Source organism: Microcaecilia unicolor, chromosome 3 (genome assembly GCF_901765095.1).
Source record: "Microcaecilia unicolor chromosome 3, aMicUni1.1, whole genome shotgun sequence".
Lineage (NCBI taxonomy): Eukaryota > Metazoa > Chordata > Amphibia > Gymnophiona > Siphonopidae > Microcaecilia > Microcaecilia unicolor.
The window spans coordinates 209,140,381-209,163,233 of NC_044033.1; the positions used below are offsets into that span (position 1 = coordinate 209,140,381).

General features: G+C 45.3%; 2 protein-coding genes across 3 annotated transcripts in view; one reads left to right on the plus strand and one right to left on the minus strand.

Annotated features, from left to right (window-relative positions):
• The window catches only part of LOC115464337, a 133,760-nt gene that overhangs the window by 71,682 nt on the left and 39,225 nt on the right, over window positions 1-22,853 (plus strand). The window lies entirely within an intron of this gene.
• LOC115466211 (negative elongation factor E-like) lies at window positions 1,568-21,110 on the minus strand. 2 transcript variants are annotated; one of them, XM_030197325.1, is made up of 11 exons: window positions 20,970-21,110; window positions 13,216-13,308; window positions 11,363-11,432; window positions 11,017-11,162; window positions 8,655-8,729; window positions 6,048-6,085; window positions 5,134-5,342; window positions 4,877-5,021; window positions 4,299-4,353; window positions 3,436-3,538; window positions 1,568-1,886 (listed from the first exon to the last, which is right to left on the minus strand). In XM_030197325.1, the coding sequence occupies exons 2-11, from the start codon at window positions 13,288-13,290 to the stop codon at window positions 1,813-1,815; spliced, it is 990 nt and encodes a 329-aa protein (XP_030053185.1). In that variant the 5' UTR covers window positions 13,291-13,308; window positions 20,970-21,110; the 3' UTR covers window positions 1,568-1,812. The 2 variants fall into 2 exon arrangements, with proteins under 2 accessions (XP_030053185.1, XP_030053184.1); XM_030197324.1 differs by having other exon boundaries at window positions 13,216-13,311.

Sequence of the window (22,853 nt, forward strand, 5' to 3'; positions counted from 1 at the left end):
TTAGTGGAGATTGGGTGGCAGCGCTTGTAATTAGAGAGTAAAATCAATGCTGGGCGGACTTCTACGGTCTGCACCCTGATCGTGGTTGAATAGATATGGATGGGCTGGAGTGTAAATTTTAAGGGGCTTTGACATTAGCTCCAGAACTTAGTACAAGAAGAGTTCTGGGCAGACTTCTATGGTCTGTGCCCTGAGAATGGCAAGGGCAAATCAAACTCGGGTATATATATATAAAGTATCACATACCATGTAAAATGAGTTTATCTTGTTGGGCAGACTGGTTGGACCGTACAGGTCTTTATCTGCCGTCATTGACTATGTTACTGCTTTTGAAATATAACTTTATGCTGAGTAAGAAGGTCACACAGGTATAAATATTGCCTTACATTTCACAAGGAGAATTAAATCATTAGATAATTGTGTATGACTGACATAGGGGTATGTTTACTAAGGTGCATTAGCATTTTTAACACGCCTGTAAATTTACGGTGTGTTAAACGCTAATGCGCCTATACATTTCTATGTACCTAACCTTTGACTAAAATTTGTTTACCATCTTATCACATATCATCTCGCACATTCCTTAATCTGCACTTCCCCAACTGCAAAGGTCTAAAATACAAAATAATGCATGTGTCAAACTTTATACCTACTTGAGTACAAAGTTATGGAACGCACTGCCGCACAACTTAAAAACGACTTACGAACTAACCAACTTCCGCAAACTACTGAAGACCCATCTCTTTAACAAAGTATACCACAAAGATCAACAAATGTGAACACACACCATTCCTCCACATATACTCAGAACTGCTCTACAACTTCTACTTGCTATATTACTATCATGTTTTATCATCACCATGTTACCCAAGATTCTTCTGTAACATTTATAGTATAATTTCTAATGCTTTTCCACCATTCTTGATATATTGTAAGTCATTACCATGTTACCCAACATCCTCTGTAACACAAAATGTCTATCTTCTAATGTAATTCCACCATTCATGAAGTATTGTAAACCACATTGAACCTGCAAAGAGGTGGGAAAATGTGGGATACAAATGCAATAAATAAATAAATAAACACTTACATGTACTTCCAATTGTGTTGTTTATTATAAACTTGTGAATTCTAATTATAAATCATAAAAGTGACACAACTGACACTGTATCTTAATCACCTCATCAAGCATAAGAGAAAAAGAAAGGGAAACAGATTGTCCTTAAACGATTTCCAGCTGCTTGACTTTTAACAATCCTTAACATCCATAGTCCTTTTGCAGAAATATACATTTCTATGGGCGCGTTAGCGTTTAACGCGCGTAAACCATTTATGCGTGTTAAAAAACTCTAACGCACCCATAGCGCTGCTTAGTAAACATAGGTGATAATGTTTGTCTATGTTATTATTTTCAGTATGGAAGTTCTGTCTGTGCTATCCTATCAAATAATGGATTTCTTAGCTTAAACGAAATTGTATGTTATTGTACATTTTTCACATGTAAACCATTCTGGCTTGCTATGAAATAAGTGATGGTATAGTAAACAAATAAACGATAATAAATAAAGATTATGGTCCCCTTACAAAATGAACAGTGCCATAACTGGAACTCGTATCCCAGCTGACCGCAAAAAGATATTAGACAAAGAAACATCCAAGCACCACAATACACACACACACCCAAGCTAAAGGATGAACAAAAGGTCTGCGGCTCATGAACAGAGTCAAAATATATATATTTTTAAAAAATGACAGCTTCATTGTACTACAAAGACCCGTGTAATATTACTGACAACGTAAAACGCTGAACTGTTAAAAGATTTCTTCGTTGTACACGACCTGTGAGCGCTTGTCACGGTGAGAGCCCTTCGTGCTATTCTGAACAGCTGAAATGAGAAGAAACAGAACAGTCTCATATGGGATCCGTGAGACAGTCAGGCAGCACGTAATAGTTCTCCCTGTGGCCTGCAAACCTAATGGGGCAGCCCTACCCCCCACCCCAAATCACTGTGTGCAGACAGACACTGGAGGATATGGAGGGGGGAGAGAATTGGGATCGGTTTCTCTGGGGACGGTAGTGAGGGCTCAGGAACAGTGTCGCAAAAACCTTCTGTCAAAGCACGCTCTCTCTATTGGGGGTTCTTGACCCATTGTTCGGGACACGCCCTGTCGCTCAGGTTTTCAGGATAGCTACAATAAATACGCATGAAATAAATTTGCATACAGTGGAGGTGGTGCATGCAAATTTATCTCATGCATATTCACTGTGCACCTCTCAAAAAAACAGACTGCCTTGGTGTGTCCCAAGGACTGGGTTCAGAAGCCCCATCTCTTGAGCAAAGCCCTGTCAACCCCTCCCTTCCTATGAACGCTAACTCCCCCCCCCCCCCCCATTTTTTCCTGTTTTTAGAGCCCTAAAGAGGGCTAGTTCAAATTTCTGTTCAAAACCAGTGAAAATTGTTTGCTCTGAAGGCTGGAAATTGGGATTTGGGGACCCGTGGTTTTCCCCTGCCCCTTTAGACTTGCACCTCCCCTCTCCAGGAGTGCAGCACAGTGAGCCTTCGTTCAGAATAACCTGGGGAGTACACTCCATTTTGGCCCCCATCCCCAAGCACAAGTAGCAAAGCAATAAACCTCTGGTTCAGGGGTGTGGACCACTTCTGCCACAGTATCACACAAAGGCATTTTGATGTGGTAAAGGCGGGGGGGGGGGGGGGGGGGGGGGGGGGGGGAGGGGTTAAGCCTGTGCTTCTCAACCTGGTCCTTGGGACACATCCAGCAGTCAGATTTTCAGGATATCCACAAAGAATATGCATGAGCGAGTGCATGCAAATCTCTCTCATGCATATTCATTGTGGATATCCTGAAAACCTGACTGTCTCAGTGTGTCCTGAGGACTGGATTGAGAACCCCTGCTAGCCAGTCAGGTTTTCAGGATACCCACAATGAGATATAAATTTGCATACAATTTAGGTAGGGCATGCAAATCTCTCATGCATATTCATTGTGGGTATCCTGAAAACCTGACTGGCTTGGTGTGTACTGAGGATTGAGAACCCTTTTATTTTTGTTACATTTGTACCCCGCGCTTTCCCACTCATGGCAGGCTCAATGTGGCAGGCAATGGAGGGTTAAGTGACTTGCCCAGAGTCACAAGGAGCTGCCTGTGCCAGGAATCGAACTCAGTTCCTCAGTTCCCCAGGACCAAAGTCCACCACCCTAACCACTAGGCCACTCCTCCACTCCTTGCACTAGGGTGTTAAGAAAATTCTTTTTTGCTCCCAGTAACTAAGGAACAACTGGGGAAAAACCTTCTCTGACTATCAACCTCTGCTCTTCTTTCCTTGCCCCTGCTCCTGTGGCAGCATCGAAGGATTCCAGCAAGGAGAATCCAGCACCACCCGTCAGATCCCTCTCAAGTCCCTTTCCACTCACCTAGGGACCCCCAGACCGATTTTCCCGTGGCGGCCTCCAGCATTGGTTGCTTCCGAGCGATGCTCACTTTAATCTGTACGTCCTCCACCACCGCACCGTTCAGCTGAATACATGGAAGAGAAACAGAAGGACAGGATTAAGGTTAAAAAAAAAAATAGCAGCTGTCCGCTCATTTATATAAAGTGACAAGCAAAAAAAGCCTGTTTCGCTAAAAAATGAAACTGGCGCTAGCAAGGCTATTTTTCCCTCTCCTTCCATCCCATGTCCAGCGATTCTCCTCTGCTCTGCCCTCCGTGTCCCGCGATTCTGGCCTCCCCTCCATGTCCAGCGATTCTCCTCTGCACTGCCCTCCCCTCCCATCCGTGTCTCACAATTCTCCTCTCGCCTCCCATCCCATCAACATCCAGCGATTCGCCTCTGCTCTGCCCTCCCATTCCATTCATGTCCAGCAATTCTCCTCTGCCCTGCCATGCCCTCCAATCCATGTCCAGCGATTCTGCCCTCCCATCCCATCCATGTCCGGCGATTCTCCTCTCCCCTCCCTTCCATGGCCAGTAACTCTGTCCTTCCTGCCGCCCTGCCTTTAAGCCGTTCATCTTACCTGAGGTAGCGGCAGGCTGGGCTTGCGTCGCCTCCAGCCTTCCCTTGCCTTCTCGCTCAATGTCCCGCCCTCCTCTGACGTTACTTCGTACGCGAGGGTGGGACACTGAGAGGGAAGAGAACGCTGGAGGCGAGCTGACTTCAGCATGCTGTTACAATCCCAGCTAGCCAGCCATCCAGGGAAGCAGAGTTGCAAATTATTATATAGATAAGGCATCACTTCTGCACTGGGAGGGGAGTTGTTTGCACCGTCTTTTTCTCACCTCTGCAATGGCCTGATCTGCAGACTCAATCTTTTCAAAGGTAACAAAGGCACAGCTGGAAGGAAAAGGGGAGACTAGTTAAATTTAGAACAAATTCCTAGCTTTATATTTACAATGTACACATTGGAGCCAGAGTCGCAAAGCTAGTGCTATTCTGATAGGTGGCCCACTAGCCACACCTCTGAAATAAACCCCATAAGGAAAAAATTCTGTGATCCAGCCTTCCAGGAAAGTCCTCCAGGCCCCCTCTGAGAGGAAAGGGATCTTTACACAGAGGGAGGTGCCTATTACTGAAGTTTTTATCTATAAAGAAGACAGGCACAGTTATGACAATTTTGTCTACAGAAAACCAGAAAGGCTAATGCAGACATGGGCAAAAGTGCTGATCTAGGGGACTAAGCCAATTGCCAGATTTGAGGATTTAGATGTTTACGATGTGGCGGAGCTGTATGTGGATGCACAGTCTGTGTTTTTTTTAGCCTTCCAGTGGATTATAGAAATTGAAGAGACTTTACATCATCACTCTTTTACAGAGCTGTTCCCCCTTCTGTTGCCCCCCATCTCTAAAGCTTCCTTACTTGCGTGGGCTATCCATGGAAAGATCAATAATTTTCCCAAAGCTGCTGAAAGCAGTCCGGAGCATGGACTGTGTCATTCCCACACCGTTCACGTACACAGTGTTCCCCTTTCGAGGCGCCCGGCGGTCAGGGAAGGAATCAGATCCTGAGCATAAACAGAGAAGGAAGGTTGCAATCCTATCTCTGCCATCAGCTCATATAGATCAAGCCTCTGACTGATTTGATTTCATCAGGCATAAGAGCAGGAAGCCACTCACTCCGAAAAGACCCTTCTCGGTCCCGGTCTCTCTCTCTGTCCCTATCCCGGTCTCTGTCACGCTCGCGATCTCGATCCCTCCCACGTTCCCGGTCGTAGGAATCACGCTCATGGCTCCTCAGACTGTCCCGCTCCAAGTCTTTATCTGAGTCCCGGCCTTCCTCTGGCTCTTTCTCGGTCTCCCTGTAGCGGTCACTGGAGCTCACAAAGCTGGAAAGGGACAAAAAAAAAAAAACAGAGAGAGTGGGAGCTAGTGAGGAAAGAAAATCGGAGACAAGGCAAGGTTTGTAAGTTAAAATGATACCACAGAGAAATGTTAGTGTAGGAACACACACTCCACCTGCACAGTCCCTGCAGTTGTCTCACCATAGGATGTGCTACAGGGACACTCAGTCCTCCTACACAGTCCACGCTGTCTCAATAGAGGATGTTACATGGAAACTCAGTCCTCTTGCGCAGTCCCTACTGCTGTCTCATGGCAGAGGCACTCAGTCCTCTTGCGCAGTCCCTGCTGCTGTCTCACGGCAGAGGGACTCACTCCTCTTGTGCAGTCCCTGCTGGTTGGCACTCACTCCTCTTGTGCAGTCCCTACTGCTGTCTCAAGGTGTGATATATTACAAGGACACTTGGTCCTCTTGCACAGTCCCTGCTTCTGTCCCATGACGGGATGCATTACAGGGACATTCAGTCCTCCTGCTGTCTTGGGGCAGGATGTGTTTCACAGAAAAAAAGTTAACGTAACAATGTGTTAATATTACTGCCCCATTACGAATGAAGGTACTAACGTTAAACCGCTGTGTTCAAGGTTACAACATAGGTCAGTGCCATAACTGGAACTCGTAACCCAGCCATCTTCCTACCTCACAATTCTCTATTACCTCCTCTGTTGTCCACACAGGCAGGTCAGAGACTCACCTTTCATAGAGAGACTTCCTCTGTGGACGCCTGGAAGACTGCCAGAGCGAGAGGGGAAAAGACAGCCAGAAAGAGTGAAAGTTAAGAGCGAGAAAAGACATTAAAACAGCAAGATTAAAATAGGTTCCGATGACACAGGCCACGCTGGTGCTTTTAACATTCATATTTTGCGCAGATTTTTTAAGAGACACAATCTAGATTGTATCACTTTGAAAATTAGGCGCAGAGGATGTGTGTTTGCATGATTTGGGGACCAGTCTATAAAGGACGGTAAAAGATACACTTCAAAAATCTGTGCGTTAAAGATAGTATTGTATTACGCCTCTCGGTGCCCAGGTTCAGTTATAAAGTATAGCCTAAATCGCAATTGCACGGCAATATTTAGGCTGCGTCACCAAGGAGGTTTGATAGACAGGAGAAGGTGTCACGTGACAAGGTTGAAGCTGTCTACACCCAAGCAGCCATCTTGGTACACTCAAAATACATTACTTTGTACAACAGCAAGCTCCGCCTACTGGCTTCAGGCCAGATAATGGGCCAAATGCACTCCCGCTGTCTCCTGTCAATTAAACCTCCTTGGGTGTCACTTACACAATGTAAAACACAAGTGTAAATATTAGCAGCTAAACGTTGGCATCTAATTGCACCCGACACCTCTTATTGCAGCTACAAGTAGGTGCGTAATGAAACCCAAACGTATTTCAGCCGTACTGAGGAAGGAAAAATTCTCAGTCAGGCCTCTACCTGGTCAATACCTATAGATCTAGTTAAATGCCTTCGAAAATTACTCTAACCCAGTGTTTCTCAAGTCCGGTCCTGGAGTACCCCCTTGCCAGTCAGGTTTTCAGGATATCCACAAAGTGCAAATGAAATTCATGTATATTCATTGCGGATATCCTGAAAACCTGACTGGCAAGGGGGTACTCCAGGACTGGACTTGGGTAACGTTGCTCTAACCAGCTAATTGTGAGCATGGAGAAGCAGGATGAAGTTATTGAGAAATTAAAGGGCTGGTTAATCAACCAATAAATTGAAGCTAAATCCATCAAATTGTGAGGCATTACAGCTGTCTGGAAAAAAAAGGCCATTGCTGTCTGCTGCTAATCAGCCAGTGACGTCGTGTGTATAGCAGAGGTTTTGAACCCAGTACTTGGGACACAGCCAAGCCAGTCAGGTTTTCAGGATACCCACAATGAACATGGATAAGAGAGATAGTACCTATGAATCTCTCTCATCCATATTCATTGTGGATATCCTGAAAACCAGAGTGGCTGGCCATTTATGTCCTACGGACTGGGTTCAGAACCCCTGCTATACAGTGAAGCAGGACACAGCAGGGTCTTCTCCCGCTGCTCCTCTTCATCTGGAAGGGTCCTGGCAGATGGCTTTTATGTAGCTGGGTCCTAGGATATGAAGTGAAGAGCCAACAGGCATTCATTCATGGACTCGCTAGTGGGAATGTCAAAAGACTGAAAACCTTCTTGTTTTCTGACCAATTGATGGTGTGAATTTGTTGTGCGATGTGTTGCTTACTTTAATGTTGATTCTGTTTTTATGTTGATTTTATTTGTATACTAGTAAAAAAGGCCTGTTTCTGACACAAATGAAACGGGCGCTAGCAAGGTTTTCCTCGGAGTGTGTATGTTTGGGAGAGTGTATGTGAGAGTGACTGTGTGTGAGAGAGAGAGTGGATGTGCGAGTGTGTGTGTGTGAGAGAGAGTCTGGGTGTGAGTGTGTCTGTGAGAGTGTGTGTGAGAATGAGAGTGTGTGCAAGTGCATATGTGAGACACAGTGTGAGAGAGAGTGTATTTTACACAGATACAGTGTGTGCAAGAGAGAGAGTGTGTGTGAGACACAGACTGTCTGTGAGACTGAGTGTATGAGACCAAGAGAGTGTGTGAGTGACTGTGTGACACATAGAGAGTGAATGTGATACAGTGTGAGACATAGAGTGTGTGAGAGTGAGAGAAAGACATTGACTGTGAGAGAGAGAGAGAGAGAGAATGTGTGTGTGACAGAGATACCTCCCCCCCTCTCTCTGGTGTCAGGCCCCCCTCCCTCCCTCTCTCTGGTGACAGGCCCCCCCCTCTCTCTCTCTGGTGTCTGAGTGTTACTGTGCAGGACGCTGAGCTCTGGCTGTGCTTCAAGGAACTGACCAATCCTATTTAACAGAATGCACCTCCAACATTCTGAAGCCGAGAAACCTCGTGTGGTTGGTCACTTCTGCTTGTGACGAACCCGGAAGTACGTTATGTCAATTCAGGAGATGGATACAGAGAGCAGGAATGCCTCAGTCATGCAGTCAGCTTCAGAATGTTGGAGGTGCGTTTTATTATATAGGATAATTGGCTTAGAGATTGTTGAGCACAGATGAACCATCAGATGTGATGTACTAGACAGGTCAGCGCCTGGCTAAAGTTTAACGGTGAAGCACAGACAGTCTCATGGATTCTCAAAGGCTGGGAAGCTCCAGTCTGAAATCAGTAAAAATCTCTCTGTAAGAAAGTCTCACAAACTGTCTATCAGTGGTCTCCTGCACAGATGTGATCTAGGACTGGGGCCTGCATCTCTCTCATGTTAAAGGGTAACTGGTCCCGCTCTGCGTACCTCTGCCGTCTCCTCTTCAATCGACGTGCTGCGCTGGAAAGGCTGGAAGGCGGGTGCTGGCCCCTTCTCCGGGTCCTGGAGAGAGACAGAAGTCAGGACATGGACGCACACACACAGCCAGGCACACACACAGAAACAGACAGTGTGAATAGAAATACAGACACAATCGAAATACCCTAAAATACAGAAGTTCTGGTGACAAGTGTGTGTGTAAGTGTGTGTGTGTGGGGGGGGGGGGGTTATGGACTCCGCCATTGGGGTTCAGGTGCAGGGCACGCCACAGATGTGCATCTTAGGGAGGACAATTGGGAAAAGACCCTGGTGGCCACAGAGACTAAAAAGGATTGGAGTAGGCAGGGCGGCCTGACCATTAGGCCACCTGAGGCAGGGGCCTCAGGCGTCATGCTTCAGGAACAGCATCTCCCCCTTCGCGGAGTTTTACCTCGTCACATTCCAAACCCGGCAGCGGCAGCAGTTCCCATACGCTGCCCTGCCTCCGGCACCCGCCTCTTCCCTTTATTGTGGCCGCCTCTCTGATGTAACTTCCTGTTTCATCAGAAACTCAAGCAGACGCAGCAAAGGGAAGAGGCGGGTGCTGGCGGCAGGGCAGCGTATGGGAATCACTGCCAGGTTTGAAACATGATGAGGTAAACACTGCCCTGGGGGGGGGGGGGCAGTATGTTAGCTCCGCCTCAGGCAGCATCTTGCCTTGGGCCGGCCCTGTGCAACGTGAAATTGTGGTTTACTGGAAATGTGCAGAAGGTTCCACCAGACAGAATTGTAAGCAATGACTATGAGTGCTGGGGAAAACGTAAAATTTAATGGCTAAATGCCTGGGCAAATACGACAATCCAGACTGCCACACGAACTCAAGAAACAATAGGAGGTACTTTTACCAGCAGGGAGGGATGGGCAGTTTTGAGCCCATTGACTCAGATAATTCAGGAAGAGGTGGACTAATACCCTTGCACCAGCCCTGACCTCTCAAGCCTTTCCCCCCCCTCCCCCCAGCAGTGGCCCTTGCATCTGTCCCAAGCATGTCCAGAAATTGCTACAGCCTCCACAGGTCACCCATTTCAGGCCTTGATTTCACCTTCTTTGATCCACCACCCAGGTCCCCTTGTATGTCGTATTACTGTGTTTTGTGTTAGTTCACATATCTACTCACTGAAGTTTGAGTTTTAATCATGGTCGTCCCCCCGCCCTCCCAATATGGGTCACCCCAGCCTCCTCTGAAACCTCCTGTGCTGATGACTGTAAATGCTACTCCATGCAGTTCAGCCAAGTACTTCTCTATCCACTTGGGAAGATATATTTACAGTATCCCACAGTTAATTCCACAGCTGCTGCCTTCCCTGCCTGTGTTTCAGCATCAAGCTTTTTAATAATCTAAGCAGCTGCCAAACCTACTGAGGCCAGAGGCGGCCCGTGGCTCAGTGTCAGTGCTGTGCACTGACAGATGGAGGAGACCTGGGCTCCAATCGCAGCTGGGGGCTTTTACTCCCCTGGCTTGGGGAACTTGTGAAGGAGGCAATATTAGAATTCAAAGCAGCGTGCACATAAAAATTACTGAATGGATTTCTACTTAGTGGTTAGCGTATCTAGATTTTAAAAAGGTTTGGACAAGTTTCTGGAGGAGAAGTCCATAGTCTGCTACTGAGATAGACATAGGAGAAGCCACTGCTCGCCCTGGGATTGGTAGCATGGAATGTTGCTACTCTTTGGGGTTCTACATGGAATCTTGTTACTCTTTAGGATTCCAGAATCTTGCTGTTCTGTGCGGTTCTACATGGAAACTTGTTACTCTTTAGGATTCCAGAATCTTGCTGTTCTTTGGGGTTCTACATGGAATGTTGCTACTCTTTGGGATTCCGGGATCTTGTTAAACTTTGGGGTTCTGCCAGGTACTTGTGACCTGTATTGGCCACTGTTGGAAGCAGGATAGTGGACTAAATGGACCATTGGTCTGACCCAGTACAGTTATTCTTATGTTCTTCTGTTAATGGCAACATCTAGAGGTCAGAGTTAGGCCCATGACTGAATGGTTCTGTAACGAGCCACAAGGTCCCCCAAAGTAAGTCAGCAAGGATATATTAAAAAAAAGAGTTAAGTACTCATGGTCCAGCCTCCAGCCCTGGTTCTGGTTAAGCGGAATTATCAAAGAGCAAAAGGAAACCTGCCAGCTTTAAAAAAAAAAAAAAATCCACAATGATGCTATTGCCTATCTACTTATTTTCACAGTGCTGTACACAGTCCCTGCTCCACAGAGCTTACAATCTATTCAAGACAGACAAATAGCACAAACATGAGATTAGGGCATTTAATTTATTATGGGGCCCTCCTGAAGGTCCCCAGCCATTACCTTCAGCTTCCCCTCCAGGGTACGTGAACGCTTGAACCCAGAATTCTTGTTTTCCGCCTTGATAGCACTGATAGCTCCGCTCTTCACCAGCATCTTGGCCTGCTCCGTGGCAGTGGCCGTGTCTACTACCGGCTGGTCTGAGAGAGCTGTCCGTGGACAAGACGAAAGGATCAGGAGGAATCATAGTGCCAGAAAGTCTAATACTTTTCTTTAATCCTTCACAACCCACAAAATAATTAGGGGTGTTCTGTCAGACCATCTTATTGGTATAAGGAGAAAGAGGATGGGATTTGATAAGCTGCCTTTTCGTGGTTACAGAGTGGTTTACGTATTATAATACACTTACACCTCTTAATGCCTCCTTGGGTCGTCTGGCTGGTGGAGCTTTGCTTTTTCAAGGCCATCAAAGCCTTTTTCTGAAAGAGTAACACAAACATAATCAATGTCTTCATGTGACCAGGCCTCCCCTGCCCCTTCAAATGTCTCGCCTCCCACCCACCCCCTTCAGATGCATCTAGCCTGCAGCATTTATATTTAACTTTGGAGGGGAAGAAGGGAGAAGCATGAAGCCAAAATTTAAGCCATGCAGGAGACGCAAACAAAGAACTCCAAGCTAGAGGCAGCTGAAGGGGGGGTACCAGACTGGAAAGAGCATGTCTCAGGATCATCGGTTCATGAGGCAGCCTAATAGATAGATCTGCAGGCCAAGACTCTGTAACGAAGCTTAGTAACGTAGTAAATGACAGCAAACGAAGACCGGCATGGGCTGCTCAGTGTAGGTTACCCCCCCCCCCCCCCCCCTTTGTTGTTAGGGTTTTAACTGCTGCTTCATGGAGGATTCCCCCTCCCCTATAACTTTTAGAAAGCGGGTGGTATAAGTGTCAGTGATACACGTATACTTTATAGTATGTGTGAGAAAGATTTGCATGCAATGGGGGCAGAAGATATGCAAATCTCTCATGCATATTCATTAGGACAGTGCTTCACAACCCAGTCTTCAGGGCACACCCAGCCAAGTTGGTGGGTTTTTTTTAGCATATCTACAATGAATATGCATGAGAAAGATTTGCATGCACTGCCTTCTTGGTATGCAAATCTGCCTCATTGAGATTTCACTGTGGATACCCTAAAAACCTGACTGACTGGGTGTGCCCCGAGGACTAGGTTGAGAAGCACTGCATTAGGCATATCCCAAAAACCTGTTGGCAGCCCTCTAGGATGGAAGGCCAAGGCTTGCAACCAATGGGAACCAGTAGGTTGCAACTCTCTAAAAACAATGCAGTCAACGCCAGCAAGTTGGGGGTGGCAAGACCACGTGAACTTAGAAAGTCAGAAGTTAGGCCAATGGCCTTGCCGGATCTAGTAGCTGTTTAGATTATTATAGACCTTGGTAATAAAACACACCGGGGGGGGGGGGGGGGGATTGACTTGAACATTCTATGCAGGATGGTAGGGAACCAAGGAACCAGGGAACAAACACTGACTCTTACAAGGAACGATAACCTGCAAGCAGCCAAACTTCTTTAGCTGAAAGCTGTATCCTCAGCAGAATAAATGGAAAGAGTGGAACAGCCAATGGATCTGTATCTACCACTATGAACTAGGTTCCCATGTAGAATCCTGATGTGCCCAAGTCTTGTTTCCCTTCAGCTGCTTGGGCCAAAGTCAAACTTCAGAATGCAACAAGTTGTAAACAACATAGCAGCACCCTGCTTTTCTGATATTTACATAGTAGATGACGGCAGAAAAAGACCTACACGGTCCATCCAGTCTGCCCAAGATAAACTCATATGTGTATACCTTACCTTGATTTGTACCTGTCTTTTTCAGGGCACAGACCGTATAAGTCTGCCAGGCAGTATTCCCCGCCTCCCAACCACCAGTCCCGTCTCCCATCACCGGCTCTGGCACAGACCGTATAAGTCTGCCCTCCACTATCCACACCTCCCAACCACCAACCCCTCTTCCCCCCACCTGCTCTGCCACCCAATTTTAGCTAAGGTTCTGAGGATCCATTCCTTCAGCACAGGATTCCTTTATGCATATCCCACACATGTTTGAATTCCGTTACCGTTTTCATCTCCACCACCTCCCGCGGGAGGGCATTCCAAGCGTCCACCACCCTCTCCGTCTTTTACAAAACTGAGTGCTCAGGGCACAAAATGACCCAGGGAATTAAGCAGAGGCTGGAGTTCGCACCTTCTTTTTCAGCTTGGCATACTTCTTCTGCAGCATCTCCTCCTCCTCTGTGAGGCTGGCAGGGTATACAACCATCTTGTCCTTTCCTCCGCTCTCCTTTCAGGGAAAAAAAATAAAGAATATTAAAATACAAATGAGAAGAAGAAAAAAAAATCCTTTTAGGTCCATTTGATTGTCACATCTAATGGATTTTCTCTCCCTACGTGCGGATTCCCTTACACTTATGAAGCCCCTGCCACAAAGAGCTTCTGAGACTGGATGAAAGGAAGTTAAGTGACTGCTAAAGATTACACAGCAGGCAACAGAAGATAAGGGGTAGGCCTATCATTAGGCAAGACTTAGCAGCTGCCTAGCACAGCAGCTTCATGGTGGAAGCAAAGAGCAGCTGTAGCCAAAGCAGAACAACAGGCCCCAACAACCACTAGAATATTATGGGATAGTCACGTGATCAAGACTGACGTTTAATTACACTCCCACCCTAGCAGAGCTTATATTAATGCATCCTTCTGACTTCACATGCAACTTTCTTTAAATTACACCCCCCCCTTATTTCTAACCCTGTTATTTTAGTTTCTCTGTGTTCCACCTTTGCTTACACCCCATGCTATCTATTAAGAAGTTTTATTGTGTATTGTGTTGCCAATCTATCTTACAAAAGGCAAAATGTGGCTTAAATTTGATGGAAGAAACTATAAAACAGATCAGCTTCACTGAAATCAATTGCAGATAATAATCAAAACCCAACCAATGAAGAATGATATCACAAGGAGGAAAAAAAGATCTCATACAACTGTGGCAAATGAGGAAAAACAACTCTTTTTTTAGCGATTCTTCTGCCCACAGTGCAAAAAGTAATCATGGATCAAAAAAACCCTGAACATATTTTTTTATATATTTCTTTTATACCTTGCATTATAAAATTTTATCTTTTTTTGTTTTTCCTCGTTTGCCACAGTTGTATGAGATCTTTTTTTCCTCCTTGTGATGTCATTCTTCACTGGTTGGTTTTAAATTTGATGGAAACCTGGGCCTCAGAATCCAAACTAAAGCTAAATAAAGAAAAACCTAAATTCATGGTCATTGCCAACCTATTTGACCAAAACGACTACAACAGTTTCACAATTGACAACACTTCATTCCCCATTGACAATAATCTGAAAATTCGAGATATAATTATAGACAAACAATTAATATTTGATACCCAAGTTTCCTCAGTAATCACAAAATCTTTCAGGTCTCTTTGGAAACTAAAAAGGATCAGACCCTATTTCTCATCAGAAACATTCAGACTATTGGTACAATCATTAACATTATCCCAGTTCGATTATTGTAATGTCATATATGCTGGCTGTAAGGAGAACCTGTTGAAAAAACTCCAAACAGCTCAAACCACTGCAGCCAGGTTCATATACAAAATCTCTTGTTTTGAAAGTGCCTCTAATCAAATTACACTGGCTTCCCATCAAAGCGAGAATCACCTTCAAATTATGTACATTTAGCTTTCAAATACTAAATGGCACAGCTCCAGACTATATGGTACCATTAATAAGCTTACCTCAAAGAAACACTAACTATGAGGCAAGAAACTATCTCAGACTACACCTCCCAAAAAAGTGATCTACAAAACTGTCCACGCTGCAGACTTCACTTACCTAGGAAGCAAATGGTGGAACTCCTTACCACCCAAAATAAGAAATATACAGGAATATACTAGATTCTGCAAAATCCTCAAATCGTTTCTATTCAAACAAACCCTCACAAAGAACGACCATATCTCAAACAATTAATTATTACCTGAATTGGCTATTACTCTATTTACCATTAACTTTCTCTTTGCTTCATGTACAATTTCTCATTCATAATAGATTTTCTAAAAGTTAAACATCCATAGCTATCCCAGTATGTTTATGATACTATATTGTAAGATTGGATTCTTACAACAAATTACTTTTTTTTTTTTTTGTAAAACTTTTTTTATTACTACATCAAAGCAACAAATTCATGGAGATTGATTCTCCTATAACTAACTAATACAACAATTTTCCTACTGTGTCCAAGAGACAAGCATTTAGAAATCAATTCTCCCATATGATCTTGCTATGACAATCATCCTTTTCCCTTCCCCTTTTCTCCCCCTCCTCCCTCCCCTCCCTCCACCCACCCTCCCCACCCATCCTCACTATCCCAATTACCCCCCCAGCTCGTATTCTAAATCACTATCTCCCTCTCTCCTCCTTTTCCATTCAACAGCCCTAATAAATGTACCCATTCCTCTGTGTTTGGATTGTACTTGCCCTTACGCTTGTCTGTCATCTTTTCCATTCCCATCAACATATATAGTTTATCATTCCATTCTTGCTTTGTAGGGCCTAGCCTTTGTTTCCATTTCAATGCTATCATTGTTTTAGCTGCAGCCAAACACATACGTTTAATTCTAGTTTGCCAATTCTTTCCCCTTTTGTTCCCATAACAAATTACTTTCTTATGCATTATTCTTTGTTATATATCATATACTGTTTATTGTAAACCACATTGAACTCAAACTTCTTTGGGATAATATGGGATATAAATGTCACAAATAAATAAATAAATACATTCTATGTACTGTTATCTTAATATTTTTACCATTGCAATTGTCTGTTGCCTACGTTCAACTTATTCTTGCTGTGCACACCTCGTCCTTGGGTGAATTTCTTCAAAAAAGTGGTAAATAAATCCTAATAAATAAAACATCAAAATCGGGGAGGGGGCAGGCTAAAGACTTGAAAAGTAACTGAGGTGGGTGTATGGCTGAAAGTTGGTCTAGGGCAGGGGTGGACAACCTCAGTCCTCAAGGGCTGCAACCCAGTTGGGTTTTCAGGATTTCCCCAATAAATATGCATCCTATACTTATTGATAACAGTGCAACAGCTTTATAAATACTCTCTAATGTAGTCAAAAAAATTATTATTTATTGTAATCTTAAACACCTTAGTTTACAATACCCTGTCCAAGATTCCATACACACCACGCACTCACACATACATCCTACAAAATATTACACTGTGGAACGATCATCACTGAAAAAATTATCTATAAAGGTTCACATAAACAATGCCTTACTAATACATGCTATAAGTTGTACTACATCAATCCTTAAATATGCTTACAGTGCTCAAACAAAATGAGCACTGCTACCATAGTCCTCCGATGTTAATTATTTGCATATAAATTTCAGTCCGTATGTCTCTCCAAATGAAAAACAATGATTTTATCCTGTGAGCTTGAAAAGTTCAGCAAGTACGCTCAACAGTGCTGCCAGAAACGGATAGCTGTAGACGTCATCAAACCGTGCCAAGCGCTAGCACAACTTGTTTCAACAGTGTGCCAAAATGCTGAAAAATCCAGCATTTCTCCGTGTGCCTTATTATTCTCTCTACCCGCAAGGGTTGATCAAATAGATCTTCAACTGTTCCAATGCACAAATGTTGCACTGTTATCAATAAGTATAGGATTAAGAAAGATTATAACACAGTGGCGTAGCCAGACTGCCAATTTTGGATGGGCCTGAACCTAAACTGGGTGGGCACAAAATTTTCTCTCTATCCCCCTTCCCCAGCAAAATTTAGTCACACTGATCAGATGCATTTGTCACACAGGGGTAAAGTGCTGCTTTTCAGTGCATCAGGTTTCAGAAAAGTTATTTAAAAGCCTAACACCCTTTTCAATGAGCTTTCAGAGGCCAAAACCTCCTGCCTCAGGTCAGCATAACGCTGTTATGGTATCCTCTCCTGACCTAAGGAAGGAAGTATTGGTCTCTGAAACTTTATTAACACAGGTACCATATTACTTTATCCTAAATTAAAATAAAATTATTTTCTTTACCTTTGTTGTATGGCCATTTACTTTTTCTCATTGTGTGGCTCCCAGTCTCTAGATTCTGCTTTCCTTCGTCTTTCTGTTGCCAGGGTTTCCTGTCCATTCACCACCTATGGCTTTTAATCTTTTCCTCACCCTTGTTCTCCACATGCCCCTTCCTCTTCTCCAGTCTTTCCCTACTCTGTCCTCTCCCTCTTTCTATCCAGCAGCTCCCCTCTTTCTTTTGCATCCAGCGTCTCCTTTTTCTCCCTATCCTTCCATCCAGTGTCTTCCCTCTTTCTCTCCTCATCCTTCCACCCATCTACCCTCTCTCCTGATCCTTCCATCTAGTGTCTCTATCTCGCTACCCTTTTCTGTTCAGTCTCCCCTCTCTCTTTCCACAACCTTCCAGTCTCTCCCCTTTCTCTCTGCATCCTTCCATCCATCTCCCCTCTTTCTCTCCCTATCCTCCCATGTCCAGCAGCTCTCTCTTCCCTCCAGTCCCTTCTTCCTCTCCCTCCCATGTCCCAGCAGCTCTCCCCCTTCCCTCCAGTCCCTTCTTCCTCTCCCTCCCATGTCCCAGCGGCTCTCTCCCTTCCCTCCAGCCCCTCTTCTTCCTCTCCCTCCCATGTCCAGCAGCTCTCTCTTCCCTCCAGTCCCTTCTTCCTCTCCCTCCCATGTCCCAGCAGCTCTCCCCCTTCCCTCCAGTCCCTTCTTCCTCTCCCTCCCATGTCCCAGCGGCTCTCTCCCTTCCCTCCAGCCCCTCTTCTTCCTCTCCCTCCCATGTCCAGTAGCTCTCTCCCTTCCCTCCAGTCCCTTCTTCCTCTCCCTCCCATGTCCCAGTGGCTCTCTCCCTTCCCTCCAGTCTCTTCTTCCTCTCCATCCCATGTCCCAGCGGCTCTCTCCCTTCCCTCCAGTCCCGTCTTCCTTTCCCTCCCATATCCAGTAGCTCTCTCTCTCCCTTCCCTCCAGTCCCTTCTTCCTCCCATATCCAGTAGCTCTCTCTCCCTTCCCTCCAGTCCCTTCTTCCTCTCCCTCTCATATCCAGTAGCTCTCTCCCTTCCTTCCAGTCCCTTCTTCCTCTCCCTCCCATGTCCCAGCAACTCTCTCCCTTCCCTCCAGCCCCTTCCTCCTCTCCCTCCCATGTCCCAGCAGCTCAGCCATTTTCCCTCCAGGCCCGCCCATCCGCATCTATCCCTTTTGTCCCACGGAGGCAGCTCTTCCTTCCTGCCCTCTCTTCTCCCCAAGCTCCGCTGCATCGGTCCCTCCCTGCAAGTGGAATCCTCCTTCGCCGGTCACGCTGCGCTGCCATGCACACGCAGCTTCGTTCCTCCCCCTGCTGCGTTCATCCGGCCCTAAACAGGAAGTGCATCACAGGCCAGATAACGCGGCAGGGGGAGGAGCGAAGCTGCGTGTGCATGGCAGGCAGCGCAGCGCGACCGGCGAAGGAGGATTCCACTTGCAGGGAGGGACCGATGCAGCGGAGCTTGGGGAGAAGACAGGGCAGATAGGAAGCGCTGCCTCCATGGGACAAAAGGGATAGATGCGGATGGGCGGCCCTGGAGGGAAAATGGGTGGGCCTGGGCCCATCCAGGCCCACCCGTGGCTACGCCCCTGTTATAACAGGATAAATATTTTCACTCTAAGGTTGGGATCAATGAATATGCATGAGATCTATTTGCATGCGCTGCTTCCATTGTATGCAGATACATCTCACGGCACATTCATTGGGGAAATCTTGAAAAATCAATTGGATTGTGACCCTCGAGGACTGAGATTGCCCACCCTTGGTCTAAGGCAGTGTTTCTCAAGTCCAGTAAGGTTTTCAGGATATCCACAATGAATATGCATGAACTTGATTTGCATATACTGCCTCCATTATAGGCAAATCTCTTCATGCATATTCATTGTGGATATCCTGAAAACCAGACTCGGGGAAACACTGATCTAGGGCGCCCTTTACTCTTGCACCAGCTCTGGGAACCTCCTCCCTTCAAGTTAGGAATGGAATGGAAGTCTAAGCAGAGTACAAGCTGAGGTTAAGTCAACTTGCTGAAGGTGACACAGCAAGCAGGGGTCAGAATGAAAGAAATCGCCCTTTCTGGCTAGGAGTGATGGGAGGAAGGTCTCTGCCTAGGGTTGCCAACTAGATTCAAATTCGCCTGACAGGGCTGATCCAGCCCTGGGTTTACCCCATTGCATGAAGAGATTTGTAGTTCTGATTTTTCCATTTGATTCCCTATGAAACGCAAGGCAACAAGTTTCTGCATGCATTGGGGTAAGCCCAGCACTAGATATAAACCCATTGAACATAGATTTAAAGCCAGCTCAGGATTGTCTCGACGAGGTTGCTAGGTGGCTCTCCAAACACTGTTTGATATATTAAACCCTGATAAGACCATAGCGTCCTGGGTAACGGGCCATAGCCCTGTGGCATCCTTAATACCCATATTGTTTAACAGACAAATAGCTATGGTACAATCATTTAAATATCTAGGTGTGATTATAGACTCTGCTCTTTCCTTCAATGACCAAATATCTGATGTAGTAAAAAAAGTCTTTTTACCATCTAAGGAAATTGTGTTCTATCAGAAATGCTATTGATAAGGACTCCTTACGTATCCTAGCTTATGCCTATATTAAAACACGGTTTGATTACTGTAACATTATTTATGCAGGCACTACCAAATCCAACTTAAAACGGTTACAAACAATTCAGAATACGGCTGCTCGTATCATCTGTCGACCCTAAAGATATGACAGGACCACACCACTTCTATATCGCCTTTAGTGGTTTCCGATAGTTTATACAGTAAAATTAAAGGTTCTCATTTTGACATATAAAACGCTCCATTTTCCAACCCCATCTTACCTTGCCAATCTTACTATTCCATACACACCAACATTATTATTATTATTAGCATTTGTATAGCGCTACCAGATGCGCACAGCGCTGAACACCTGATACATACAGTCCCTGCTCAAAAGAGCTTACAATCTAAATAATACAGACAGACAAGACAGTTACAAGACAGTTACAAAACAATAGACTAGTGATCCCTCCACCCTCAAGGGCTAGATGGCAGTCCACACGTACCTCAGCTTTCTTCTTTTTATCCCCCACACTGTGGAACTCCCTTCCAAAATCAATTAGGGAAGAAGAATCATACACGCATTTCCGTATATCTCTAAAAACGTATTTTTTAAAAACTGCTTTTGAAATATGATTTCTTCTGTTGATAAAGAAAACCACACAGGTATGATATAAATTGCTTTATGCAATAAGGAGGGCTATAACTTAGATAATTATGTATGACTGATGAAAATGACTGTCTTTGTTATCTCCTGTATGGAAGCTTTGTTTGGGCTATTCTATCAGAAAATGGATTTGCTAGTTTAAATTATATACTTTGTTATTGTATATTTTAGATGTGTAAACTGTTCTGATTTGCAAAGCAATAAGTTACGGTATAGTAAACAAATAAATGATAAACAATAAACGATCAACCCTGTCGAGCAAATCTGGATCCAGTTTGCAACCCTATCTCTGCCCCGGTAGAGCTGCTAGGGTTAGCCACACATCATAAGTGGGGAACCTGCTCCTACCCTAGCTGAGATAATATTTAACCATCTCTCTGACCTCATGTACAACTTTCTTTAAATCAGTCACCTTTTTAACTCTTCTTACTCTCTTAACTATCTATATGTTCCATCTTTGCTTATACCCTACACTGTCAATTAAAATGTTCTATTACGTATTGTGTTGACATTGTAAGTAGTAATTATGCCATACTTTATATTGTTTTTGAATATTTTTACTGCTGTAATTGTCTATTGCTCATGTTTGATTTGTTCTTACTGTTCACCGCCTTGAGTGAATTCCTTCAAAAAGGCGGTAAATAAATAAATAGCCTCACCTCCTTGTTCAGATGCTGGTCCTGGTGCTACTTCCTCCTCCTCCACCACCAAACCACTGGGCCAGAATCCGAGTGCCACTCCGAACCAGTACCAGAGTCCACTCCAGACTAAACCACTGTCCGCACGATGATGACATCCAAGAGCAACCCCGCCCACTGCGGCGCGCTGTTAATGACACAATCAGGAGTCTCCTTTTTCCCCCGCCCATGTTGTCTGTTCGCGATCCTCATTGGTCGAGATTTTCGGCGGTGTTTACTTCCGCCCCTTCTGTCGTGCAAGGAGGTTAGCCAGCATGGAGGACTTCCGCCCCGTAGGGGGCGGTCGTCGTGCGCGCGTCACTTCCGGGGTGGAAGGGAGAAGCAGCCGGGGTGACAGGACCATGGAGCTGCAAGAGAGAGAGAGTGAGCTTGTGCCTGGGAAGGAAGGACTGTTTCCCTCGCCAGTCATCCTAAACCCACCCAGCCCCTTCCCCCACCCTGCATGTTGCCCTCCTCCAACAACTTCTCTGTACTCCCCCATCATTTTCCCCACATACACCTCATTTTCTTTCCCAACCAGCTTACATGCCCCCCTCCCATTACTGTCCTCCAGACTCCCTACACTGGTCATCTGTGCCCCACTCCTCCACCTCCCTACCACCCATCATCCCCCCCCCCACACTTTCCTACATATTCCCACTCCTCTCTCCCCCCACCACCCATCCCCTTCCCCACTCTCCTTACACGCCTGCCCTCATGCCCTCCCTCCTTCCCATCTCCCTCATCTTCAACTTCCCATGTCCCATCAACCACCCTCATACTGCATCACCCCCACACCTTCCTTGCTGCTGTTCTGTCACTTCACACCCTGACCTCCTCTCGTGTCATTACCATCAACCTCCCCACTCTATATTAGTCCCACAACTTCACTATACTCCCCCATCACTCTCCCTTGCCCTACATTGGACCATCACCCTTCCACACATCCACCTGTATTTTTGCTACATGAATGTGCATGCTTAATCCCACCTTATTAAACTGAGACAATTTATGGCATGTTTATTTCATTCTAAGCTGTGCTTTATAACATTTAGAGCTGCAATTCAAGCCAATGCCTAGAAGGCAACATCTGTAATTTGTAATTCACTCCTTCTTTCCATTTGCTATATTGCTTTGACAGCACCTGGATATGTTGTTGGATTGAGGATTAGTGTGTGCCTTTTGGGCTAGTTCTGGGTTTTGAGCTTGATGTTTTGGTATTTGTAGTCCAGTCTTAGTGTTGGGGTGTCAAAAGCCATGGCCTTCTTAAAGTCATTTGGCAGTTATAAGAAACCTTATTACATGATCAGCTAATGTATGACACACTTACTTCATGCTAAGTTGACCATAGAGATCTGTGGACTAGTGAGTGGCTAGAGGAGCTACAAACCTCTGATTGCCTGCTTGCCCTTTGAAGTGTACATGTCCACTGTCCTGTAACCATTCTCTCTCCTTATATTTCTCTGGATGCAGTGCTACCTCCCAGGAGCCCAATGGATCTGCCCCTCTCCATCCTGGAAGTAGGCTGCTCAGGAAGGTTTGAGCTGATTACGCAGACTCCTGAGCACAACGGAACCACCTTCCCTCTCACCACTGTGAGTTCGTCACCCATCTGTCATTTGTAGCCAGTCTCTACCTTTCTCTCTGGGGCCCTGATAAACACCATGTTAGCACACAGCATGGAAAACTATAAATAGAAATTATTCTCATTTCTCTAGTATTGCTAGGCATACAGAGCACAGTACAAAGACACATAATAGCCAGTCTCTTCTCCCTAGATCTTACAACTTAAGGAAGACACGCAGACAAGGTAAACAGTGGCTAACAGAAAAGCCAGAAGTATATATACAGAGAGAGGGTGGGAAG

Excerpts from the sequence above, each read along its gene's own strand:
- LOC115466211 (XM_030197325.1), bottom strand. The coding sequence starts at position 13,290 with ATGGTTGTATACCCTGCCAGCCTCACAGAGGAGGAGGAGATGCTGCAG. Across the intron at positions 11,163-11,362 it reads CCAAGGAGGCATTAAGAGGT|CTCTCTCAGACCAGCCGGTA; the intron begins GTAAGTGTATTA and ends GTCCACGGACAG. Across the intron at positions 1,887-3,435 it reads ATCGGTCTGGGGGTCCCTAG|CTGTTCAGAATAGCACGAAG; the intron begins GTGAGTGGAAAG and ends TTCTCATTTCAG.